Raw genomic sequence first — 11,523 nt, 5'->3', positions numbered from 1 at the left:
TTTTCTTTTTTTTTCTTTTGGGAGAGTCACGGTTTTGCTTCCGCGAGAGGCATGGTTGTGCTTTCGCGAAAGTCACGGCCGTGCCTCTCAGAAAGGGAAAAATACGTGTTTTCTGTTTTTTTTTCTTTCACTAGAGTCACGGTTTTGCTTTCGCGAGAGGCACGGTTGTGCTGTCGCAAGAGTCACGGCCGTGCCTCTCGAAAACGAAAAAAAAACGCGTTTTCTGTTTTTTCCTTCCACGAGAGTCACGGTTTTGCTTGCACGAGAGGCACGGTTGTGATTTCGCGAGAGGTACGGACGTGCCTCTTTCGGAAAGAGAAAAAAACCATGCTTCTCGGTCCGGTTTTTTCTTCCTAGTTTTTTTCATCCGGTTTTTCGTGAAAAAAAGTTTGTCAAAACCTATCAACATGGGATCTAGTTTTGAAGATCTCGATGCGAGGAATCCAACGGTGAAAACGATTCGAGATTTGGACGCACGGTTTAAGAGATAAAACGTTTTGAATAAACGGATCTACGAAAAAGGGAAAACTCCCAGGTTGCGACAAGTGGCGCGCTGCATGTGCGCCACTGGTCGCGACCTGGAAAAGTGGAGTGCTCTTTGCAACGAGTACTCCTTAATTAGTGATTTCGAAATAAAACCGTATGTTCCTGCGCGCTGGGCCTGGCCCATTACAGAGATCGCCGCGCCCGTTTCAGTTTGGCAAGAAAAAAAGTGTGAGAAGGCCCAGTGTGGTCTTCCCCTTCGTTTCGGGCCCGCTGGTCCGCCGAAGTTCGGTCACGGCAGTATCCCATCTCTCCCACCCCGGCCCCCGTACCCTGCGTTCCCCCACCACCCTCACCGTCTGCTCCGCCACCTTATCCAAGGAGGCGGCCTCCTCCGACGCCGCTCTCAGTCCGCCGGACGCACTGGTCTCCTCGTCGGTAAGGTCTTCGCCTCGCTTCCCCTCCCTCCCCCCACTGTTTCGGCGTTTCCCGTGCGATGCCGTCATCAAACGCCCTAGATGCACGAAATCAGAGGAAGACGGTTTCTCAAGTCTCCGCCGCCGCCGCCGCCGCCGCCGCCGCCGCCGCCGCCTATCTTCTTGCCGCCCCCGTGTTTGCCTCCATGGCACCACCCTGTTGACGTCTTCGACGAGGGCGTCCGCCACTGGGCCGCCGGTTGCGCTTGCTGTCGCAGTCCCTTCCTACGAGGCAAGACCGCGGGACGCTACTGCCCCTGCCCCTGTATTGCCTCAATTTCCTTCACCCAGGCCGGGGACGCCACCGAGGATCTCGTCCTCCCTCACTGAATGGATGTTATGGTCTGATTTCGCTGCAGATTGGCCTGACTGTAGAATTTAATAGTTGAATCCACATTGCTTTAATTCCATAGCCAAAAATTGTGTTGCTATTTGCTACGGTGCTCTGTCAAGCTCAACCTTGGCCAAGTCCATCTGGCCTGTCCCGAGGCTCGCACCAAGCCCCCACCCCAGCTCGCTTGGGTTCTGCTCGTTGACAGGCCTGCTGTTTGCTGTGTGGCAGCTGCGCTGTCCAGTTATCGCGCGTCCAATGCTTTAGGTTAGCTGCGGTATTGCTGTTGCTTTAAGTCCAGTCAGCTGCTTTGTCTAGGAGAGTAAATGATTTGTGTGCCACACGAACCGTGGAGATGTACTTTCTTAGTCTCTTTATGTTGATTTCACAAACTTGCAGAACTGTTTATGCAGAAAATTCTAGTGGGACGGTGTGCTTGTGTTCTTATCTTTTAGGTTTGTTGGGATCCTTGATTCGTTAGCCTTGATGGCTCGTTTACCGCTGCTTGCTTGATGTTTTACTGCCTATTTAATCCACTGTTTGCATATTCTGGTGCTTAAAATGTATAACAACCGAGTATCAATTTTGGGTTGTAACCTCTGTAGAACAAAAGTATTTCGTGTTTACTTAATGCTAATTTGGGGTTGGTTTCATGTTTACTTAATGCTAATTTATTGTCTACAAGACAAAGTAGTTTAGTTCAAGTATAGAATATGCTTACGAAGAACATCACAGAGGAAACCCTAGAGATGATTCAAATTTAACTGAAGTGACATATGTAGCATATTGGATATATCGGGACTACAAAAATAGCAGAATTATAGCGATCAGTATAGCGGCTTTAATGGTTGCAGCTATGATCGTGGATTTTAGCTCAATCACGCAGCGTTTATGTCCGAAAAACCTATAACTGGACATTTAAATCACTGCTCGTGGCGTTGATTTGTTTCGGAGCAAGCATCAAAGTGTTGACTCATATTGTTATTGTACTTCTCCTGTTTTCTTTACTAATTTTGTATGTCCTGTTATTTGTTTTGCCTAGGAGGGTGAAATATCCTTGGTTCAGGTTGTTCAGCTATATCTTGAGATGTTGGCGCATGGTCTAGCAAGCAATCCCTTGAGGGCTACTCGATCTCCACTTACCCCGAGGGCGTCAAGTGCACCGCTGGGACTTGTCTCTTCATTGGGATTCAACAGGGGGCGTAAGGAAAATGTAAAACTTTTTATCAATGTTGATAGGTATAATACTTATGCTTCTTCTGACCTCACCATCAAAGAATTAATCTAGTTTACAATGTGACAAGAAGCCTTACTACAGCCCTTCAATGCAGATACACAAAATATAATGCTCCCTCCATTACACAGCGATGTTCCAGAATATCACCACTTGCATCTGCATCCTTTGGTGACATGGCGGACTCTTCAACTCGTAAGTATATAGCTGTGTATGTATATGACAACAAAAACATCACATGATAGTGTCTTTAGATGTTATTAGTCATTTTTCATTCTATTCAATTATAGTAATACTGAAGTAGAACTAATAAGGAACAACTGACTCGTGTGCATCTCAGATTACCACTTTGCTTTTCATGCATGATTCATCTTAGATGGTATTATGGTATCATGTAGGCATCAAATGACATTGTTGGCCAGGGTATCTCTTTGGGACATGTTACACATGTACATGATCACATGCATGTTAAGAGAAATCAGCAGTGCTAAAATCACCCATATCAGTCATTAACTCATTTTCTTTTCTAGGCTTATTGTATGAAAAATCACATGCGCTGATATTTATATTGATTCTGTTGATTGAACTACTTCCGATCCATATTACTTGTCGCTGCTTTAGTACACCTTTATACTGCTTAACCTCTAGAATTCTTTAATGATTAACCTCTAGAATTCTTTTTAACTGCTTTGTTCTTCAGCCATTTTTCCTAGAATCCATGTGAAGGATCCGTATCAACGACTTGGAATCAGCAAGGAAGCATCTGAAGAAGAAATTCGAGCTGCCAGGAACTTTCTCATAAGCAAGTATGCAGAGCATAAGCCAAGTGTTGATGCAATTGAGTCTGCGCATGACAAAATCATCATGCAGAGTTTCTTTGATAGAAAAAAACCGAAAGTGGATCTCAAGAAAAAATTTAGGGAACTTAGTCAGTCACGTCCAGTCAAGGCTGTTCAGGGCAGATTTTACACGCCATCTAACAAATTTATTTGGAAGACAGCGATTACTTTTGTCTTGCTTGGAGTCCTTACCCTTGTTTTCCCTACTGAAGAAGGTCCAACTCTCCAGGTCTTAATCTCTTGTGCGGCAAATATCTATTTCCTTTATCAGCGGCTTAAAAGTGGATGGAAATCATTCTTTTATGGGTATACTTTCTTCCCCTTCCATTGTTTTGTTTCTACCTTTGGGTTGTTAAGGATATAACCGCCCAGTAGTTGATTAGTTATGTACAGTACTAGTGTTTGCTTTGAGCTATGATGCTCTGAATCAGTGTATAGACATTTTGTGCACATTCCAAATCCTAACATGATACTGGAGCCAGATAACCCAAATCTCAAAGCTTCATGGTGGCCACCATTAGTTAATTGCTATCTTCACCGCCAGGACTAATATCTATCTCCTGATAGTGGTGCCAGTAAATAGAGTTTCACAAATTTGCTTAGTTGTTCTTTTTTTTGTTCTTGGTGCTATATGTGATCATTACTTTGATAGACATCGATCGGTGTGATCGATGCAGCACTTGTTTATAGGAGTCATTTGATTAATGCTGGATTGTTTTAAAGCTTATCATTTAGCCTAGTAATAAAGATTAGCAAGCAGAATGCAACAGTGTTGGGCTCCACATTTTATTTTAGTCAAGTAGAGTTTTGTAGTCTCTATTAGATTGTCATTTTCTGTTATTGGTGCTTTGTGATTATTAACACTGTAGGTATAGTCTGCTAATTTTTTTATGAGTTTTAAGGTTGAGTACTGGGTGCCATTTGCTAGCTGTTGACCATATGTGCTACAAATACTACATTGCTCTAGAAACATGTTTGCAGATAAGATGTGAACTAGGAGTAGGACTGAACAACACATTTGCATATTAGAAATCCATGGACTAGGAGTAGACATCCAAAATTCAGAACGCGTTTTTCTGCTGCTAGCCGAGCAGATCGAGTTCAGGTGGTAGTCACAACTAGTTAAGTGAATCATTGATGCTCTTTTGAGATTTACAGAAGGACGTAGGGTCTGGTTTCGAGAAATGAATTGGTATGATCAGTTCCTGATGCTAAGTCTGCTCTGTTATTTCAGGTTCGGCTCCTTCTTTGCTTCCTGGTTTCTTGCCACATTCTTGATGGTATCAGTAATTCCGCCTATATTGCCTGGTCCAAGAAACTTGGAAGTGAGCACGGCGTGTGTTGCTTACGCTTTCCTTTTTGTATCATCAACCTTCCTGAAGTAGGAAATGTTTGGTTTTTCAATTTCCCATGCTAAAGCCCTTAGCCTTGCAGCAGTCAATATGGTCGGTCTCGGTTCCCTCCTGCTTCCAATAGTTTGTACAGCGCTTTGGCTGTCTTTTATTTCTCAGGGGTGGAAATTTTAGTTCTTTGCTGAGTTTCTGTCTAGTATATACATCAGGTTGTAATGTTTGACATAGATCTTTTTTGCCCTGGCCCTTGGAACAGTTTGATACCACCTCATGTAGTCATTTTCATTGCTGTATTAAATATTTGGATAGATCATAAGATACTGACATAAATGGCTATTGTGGATCGAAACACCTTTTTTCTTTTCTTTCGGGTCTCATTCCGGTGCTGTACAGTTCAATTCTCGATCCCTTTCCTTGATTATTTATTGCTTTTCAAGTCTCAACCGTCCGGATTGCGTTTTCTAAGATGGCAACCGAAGGAATATCTTAGGTTGTTATGCCTGCTCTGATCTGATCTGCTCCTGGCATCTATGAGTTGTTGGGCCTGCTTTGTCGTTTGGTAATTGTTGGTGATGTTTTGATTGGCCATCACGAGCTTTGGAGCCCGTGACACAAAGCCAGCAGGAATTCAGAGGTCGGTCTAGTACCAGTGGTGCTTTACGATTCGCAGACTATTATAGATCAGCAGAACCGGTCTGTATAAGCATGAGGCTTCTCTGGCACGCAGTCGCTAATGGGCGATTACACATGGTCCACCAAGAGAAAAACAATGTCCTGTGCCAGGCAAGCCTGCAAGTAATCCTGCTGCATGTGTAGAATGTCCTGATGTGTCATGCGCTTTCTAGTAGATGGAACAGATGTTGGTCACAGAGAAGGATATCCTGATTGAACATCTTTTGATCTCTCTAGAGGGGATAGAGAGTAGCTGCTGGTGCTGCTGCATGATTATTTTGTCAGCTACTTTTCACCCACCAACTAGACGTTTTCAAACCGAGTTAGTATCTACACTAGGAGAGGGTTAAGGCCAAAGACTATTCTGATCCTTGTGATCCAGGGCAAACCACCTCCTTATATTTATTATCATATACACAGGAAAAGCGCGTGCTACCTTTTCTCCCTTGATCCTAGCTACTTTCCGGATTGACCACTAAACTGTTGCCATTGTGGTCCTCTGTGATCGTTGCTCAAATCTAACTTGGCCTGTCAAACTGGTATTGCATCTGTCATGGAGTTGTCACGGCAGATGTCCTAGTAAAAAGACTTAGTCGTAGGGCCATCGCAACTAGGAAGCTTAAAGGGGTTAATTGAGACAAAGGACATGAGAGATTTTATACTAGTTCGGCCCCTTACGATGAAGGTAAAAGCCTACGTCTAGTTGTGTTGATATTGCTGGGTTTTCGATCACCAAGAGGCTAGTTCGCCGGCTTGGTATCGATCTTTTGTTTCTTGCCCTAAGTCGCCACCGGGTCGTCCCCTTATATACACGGGTTGACGCCTGGTGGCCTACAGAGTCCCGGCCGGTTCATACAGCGTGTCCGGCTCGGTGACTTCTTTTACAAGTCTTTCCTTACATACGGCGGTTTACAATATTGGGCCTTAAGCCGCCTCTAGGCCTTAGGCCTTCTATAAGCTTTAATAAACTATCGCCTTGAATGTTTATTGGGCTTCCTTTGTGACCCGCCATTGGGGCTGATCCGGCCCCTCCTGGGCGGGTCATAACTGATAGCTATATCCCCAACATTATGCCCCAGATTGATTTTGAACTTTGTTCTTTATCAATCTTCAACACTTAAACAAAAATCCATCTTCTTGTCCTCGCACAAGTTTTTGTAACCCGCCATGACGTCATCTCTTGAAAACACAAAAAACTTTTATGACGTCATCTCTCAACGGATCTTCATCTTTAATGCCTTCCAAGAATCGAGGCGTCCGTTTAGTTGGATAACCATTATTTGGGTCTTCCTCGATTTTCGCGTCTGCCTGTTTGCTTATCCCCTTATAAATAGGCACGCGCCCGATCTTTCTCATTCTACTCTCTTCTTCGTCTTCCTCCTCTCGCGACCTCCGCTGCTGCTTGAGCTCCGTCGCCGTCAGAGATCACCTCCCCTCCGTCGACCTTGGCTGCTGCATCGACCGGAATCAGTCCAGAAAACGGCAGCGACTTTCCGCGGAGGATCTGTGGCTGTAAGTGTTTCCCTTCTTGCTCCTCATATTTGCATTAGGACTTTCTATGTTTTCCGCATGTTCTTCGTAGTTCATTGTAGTTCTTCGTAGTTCTTCCGCTGCAGCCTCTTCTTAATTCAAAAAGAGATATATGTTTGTACGGTAGCTGTTTGGCACCTACTCTTGACACTGATAGATCCCTTTTCCCATTATAAAGGCCTCATTAGGACTCACAAACTCATATGTGCAAAAAACTTTTAGGTTTAGAATTTTTTCCATTTTGAATATCCATTTGATTTGGAATAATATCCAACAATTAGGAAACTTGTTTGTCTCAACACTTAGCCAAAACTGCTTTCTCAAATATCTGTAGTCATGGCGGCTTATTTGCCGGCTTACTTTTCCTTATATGACATTAACCCTTACTTAAGCCGCCATTACTCCCTTGTACCATTGTCATTGAATTGAACCGGCATGTTGCTTTCTTTTCAGTTCGTCTTTTGAACATCATGTCGTCCAAAACACCGACTGTCTGCAACTGGGTTCCCTCAACAGTAACTGAGGACAATTTGAAGGAGTTCTTCTCCATAGGATTTTTGCCAGGGAAGAATGTCATGTCTTATCGTGCACCTGACCCGGACGAGGAACGGCCCAATCCAAGAGATGGTGAAGCCATTGTCTTTTCTGACCACATGAACCGTGGTTTTTCCCCACCCGGCTCAAAGTTCTTCAAAGAAGTCCTTCATTTTTTCAACCTCCACCCTCAAGATATCAGGCCCAATTGCATATCCAATATCTGCAACTTCCAAGTGCTCTGTGAGGTTTACCTTCAAGAAGAACCGACTATGGAACTCTTTAGAGAGTATTTTTATCTGAACCGCCAGAACGAGTGCACCAATGGCCTTAGCTTGGAACTTGGAGGCATCTCGATTCAACGCCGACAGGGTGCCGTCTTCCCCCTCATAATCTTGCCGAGTCATCCCAAAGACTGGAATCAGACTTGGTTCTATTGTCAAGACACTTCACCAGCAAATGAGAAGCCACTGTTGGGTTATCGCGCCGAGCGTCTTGACTCCAAATTTGCGCTCCTTGACAAGCTTACTGCTGCTGAACGTAAAAAGCTGATTCCATCAATCAAAAGGATTAATGCTTTATTGGGGAACGGTTTAACCGGGGTTGATTTGACCCGTTGCTGGATCTCATGGCGGGTTATCCCTCTACGTCGCTGATCCAAACTGATGTATGAATATGGTGGAGGTCCGAATGATTCTCTTCATTACAACTCCGTTCAGTTATCCGAAGAAGATATTGTTGCAATGTCAACTCTTCTGGTAAACGGCAAATATGAAGACTGCAGTAAAATCGGGTTAAACCCCTTCGGCAAACTTAACCCGGCGCTAGAGGTAAAGAACCTATGATCTCTCTCTTTTGTATTTTTCTCAGCCGTTTTTTAATACTTGCCTGACCTTTCATCTTGTTTTACTTGTTTATAGGCCAAATCTGATTTTTGGAAAGCCAAATATGACCACGAAGCTGCCAAGAAAGCAAGAGCCGCCGCCATAAACGCCAAGAAGACGGCCCGGAGATCTAAAAAGAAGAAGAAGAGCACCGTTGAAGACCTGCTGAAGCTTGACGATGATACTTATGAGTCAGAGGTAGCCCTTGACTCCCTTAGCCAGCTTTTTAATAATCTTATTAACACTCATCATTGCCAGGACGACACAGGGACCAGTCAGGCCGTGGAAGAAGAGGTAACTATTTCCTCCGACTCAGCCCATTTGCCAAGACAGAAACTTCGAGTCGTAACCCGGAAAGTAAGGTTTTCACACCCTTTGGCTTACTGGACCCTCATTTTCTTTTGAAAAAGCAGCAACATGAGAGCCGTCGTCAGGCCCGGAACGTCGATGAACCGCCTGTTGTTCTTCAACAAACGCCTCAAAAGCGCTAGAATGAGGTTTATTCCTTCGCCTATTACTTTCCATTAATGGATCTTCTCCCGTGTATTATTAACTTTATTTTATCTTTGCAGGAGGTGTCCCGCTCTTCTGGCGACTCATCTCAAACTCAATTCCCGGCCTTTAAGACTGCCCCTGGGTAAGGAAGAAACCATCTTTCCTCCTTGTCTTTCAAACTGCCTTTTATACTGACTGTTTCATAATATCTTTCTTAGTGGCCAAGCCAAGTCCAAGAAGGCCAAGGTGACTAGGCCGGCGGAAGACCCACTAGTCCTTGCACCCAAATCGGCTATGCCACCTTCTCCTCCATTAGCTGAAGCACCAGAAGACCCAGCTGCCAATGCTGAAGTAGATCCTCCTGAGCCGTCAGTTGACGATACCATCGTTAATCCTTCTGCTACTGGTCCATCCAGCTCAGCCAACCCGCCATCGTTGTCTGCCCAGGATGTTCTGATCACTGGAAGCCGCTTTGTTGAGCCAGGGAATCCCGTCGTGTTGGCTCATCACACGGCTGAACAAGAGGCTTTGGAGAGACAAAAAGTGCGTTTTGACATTTCTCATTATAGCCATCTGAACGCCAACGACATATTGTCCGGCTATCTGAGCCATGTGCACTCCAGCCGTGACTCAGAAATCGAAATGGTCAAGCAGTTGCAGCTGAAGTATGAGGTATGCTCTTCCGGCTTACTTATATTTTGCCAGCCCCCAAGTCATCAGATTATGATAAAACCTTGAATTATCTGTAGACTTATGATATAGGCTAAAGCTTTACCTTTAGATATTTCTGGAGTCCAATAAAATAGAATAAACTTCACCGGTAGTCCCCAAGGGCCGGTTCACTTGACCATAAATGAGCCGGTACTTTGAATTTCATAACTTTCTTGTGCCGAACTCAACAAATATTGCAGTCCGGCTTAACCTTGAGATACTTGCCGAATATCATACATTAGCCCCCAAGTGCCAAGTGTTGTTACTTTGTAAAGTACTTGGGACTTGAAGTATAGTAGAGTCATAAGAATTTGTTTTGGCATACATTAGCCCCCAAGTTGAAAGTGCTAGTGATCGACTAGAGGGGGGGGGGTGAATAGGCGATTTTTATGAAAGTCTTCAAAACATGGAAGTTTCGAAGACAAACAATAGAAATAAACCTATTACCATGCAGCGGAAGGTAGACTACATTAAGCAAGCCATAGTCAAGTATTCAATGAAATGAAAGCACAAAGACTAATAGCAGCTAGGCAGTATAGATCAGGATGGAAGATAGTATGAAGCCAATCAGAACAAGCAGTCACACAGTGAAGACAAATAGATAATGCAAACAGGCAATGACTTCACAAGGACCAATATGCAAATAAAGAGATGGGAAGGATAGAACCAGTGGCTCGTTAAAGACAATGATTTGTTGGACCAGTTCCAGTTGTTGTGACAACTATATGGCTAGTTAGGGAGGCTAAGATTCAACTCAGAAGACTGCGTCTTCACCTTATTCCCCTTGAGCTAAGGACACCCAGTCCTCGCCCAATTACTCTGGTAAGTCTTCAAGGTAGACTTCCAAACCTTCACAGACTTCGTTCACCGGCGATCCACAATGACTCTTGGATGCTCAGAACGCAACGCCTAACCGTCTGGAGGATTCACAATCCTCAAGTGTAATAAGTCTTCAGATCACATAGACAAGAGGACTTAAGTGATGCCTAACACTCTTTGGCTCTGGGTGTTTAGGGCTTTGTCCTCGCAAGGATTTCTCTCTCAAAGGCTTTGAGGTGGGTTGCTCTCAAACGACAAAAGCCATGCACTAACTCTGAGCAGCCAACCAATTTATGGTGTAGGGGTGGGCTATTTATAGCCAGTAGGCAACCCGACCTGATTTGTCCTAAATGACCCTGGGTCACTAAGGAACTGACACGTGTTCCAACCGTCAGATTTCAAACACACACGGCAACTTTACTTGAGCTACAAGCAAAGCTGACTTATCCAGCTCTGGATAAGATTTGCTCTCATTGTCTTCGCTCGAAGACATAGGATTTTGGTTAAGCATCACTTCAGTCATTCTGACTGGTTTACTTGGACCCCACTTAACAGTACGGTGGTTCATATGACTCAACAAAGAAGAAAAAGAATGACGAAACAACTAAGTCTTCGCGCTCCATAGTCTTCACGCGATGTCTTCTCTTGTCATAGTCTTCAATGTGAATGTCTTCACATACCACCTTTGACTTCAATGTCTTCATACATTTTTAGGGGTCATCTCTGGTAGGAAAACCGAATCAATGAGGGACTTCTACTTGTGTTATTTTACAATTCTCACAAACACATTAATCCCTCAACCAGGTTTGTCGTCAATACTCCAAAACCAACTAGGGGTGGCACTAGATGCACTTACAATCTCCCCCTTTTTGGTGATTGATGACAAACTGGTTGAAGTTTTCAACGGGGAATAAAATATGTGAAATTGTAAAGGATAGGGTATTGTCTTCATAAGTGACAAAGGCTCCCCCTGAAGATGTGCATATAAGTAATTTGCTTTTGGAATGCAATTGCACATGGCAGGTTGTACTTGTGGAGATCCTCTTCAACTTATGATGACAATTCATCATGCATGATTTTATATAGCGAAGATAATGACATGCATAATGAAAAATGGACGTCTGCAAAATGACCTAAGTGCGGAAGTTATCATCGCACATGCG

General features: G+C 44.0%; 1 protein-coding gene across 1 annotated transcript; it reads left to right on the top strand.

The window, feature by feature from the left end:
- Positions 1-768: 768 nt before the first annotated feature.
- Positions 769-5,080, top strand: LOC119285154 (protein CHAPERONE-LIKE PROTEIN OF POR1, chloroplastic-like). The gene is made up of 5 exons (XM_037564379.1): positions 769-921; positions 2,333-2,529; positions 2,622-2,719; positions 3,225-3,669; positions 4,598-5,080. The coding sequence occupies exons 2-5, from the start codon at positions 2,378-2,380 to the stop codon at positions 4,746-4,748; spliced, it is 846 nt and encodes a 281-aa protein (XP_037420276.1). The 5' UTR covers positions 769-921; positions 2,333-2,377; the 3' UTR covers positions 4,749-5,080.
- Positions 5,081-11,523: the final 6,443 nt, after the last annotated feature.

Source organism: Triticum dicoccoides, chromosome 4A (genome assembly GCF_002162155.2).
Source record: "Triticum dicoccoides isolate Atlit2015 ecotype Zavitan chromosome 4A, WEW_v2.0, whole genome shotgun sequence".
Lineage (NCBI taxonomy): Eukaryota > Viridiplantae > Streptophyta > Magnoliopsida > Poales > Poaceae > Triticum > Triticum dicoccoides.
This window is presented reverse-complemented; position numbering and strand designations above follow the sequence as displayed.

Bases quoted from the DNA above. Each gene is read 5' to 3' on its own strand.
- LOC119285154 (XM_037564379.1), top strand. From the start codon at position 2,378: ATGTTGGCGCATGGTCTAGCAAGCAATCCCTTGAGGGCTACTCGATCT. The intron at 2,720-3,224 runs GTAAGTATATAG...TTTGTTCTTCAG, and splicing joins CATGGCGGACTCTTCAACTC to CCATTTTTCCTAGAATCCAT. The intron at 3,670-4,597 runs GTATACTTTCTT...CTGTTATTTCAG, and splicing joins TGGAAATCATTCTTTTATGG to GTTCGGCTCCTTCTTTGCTT.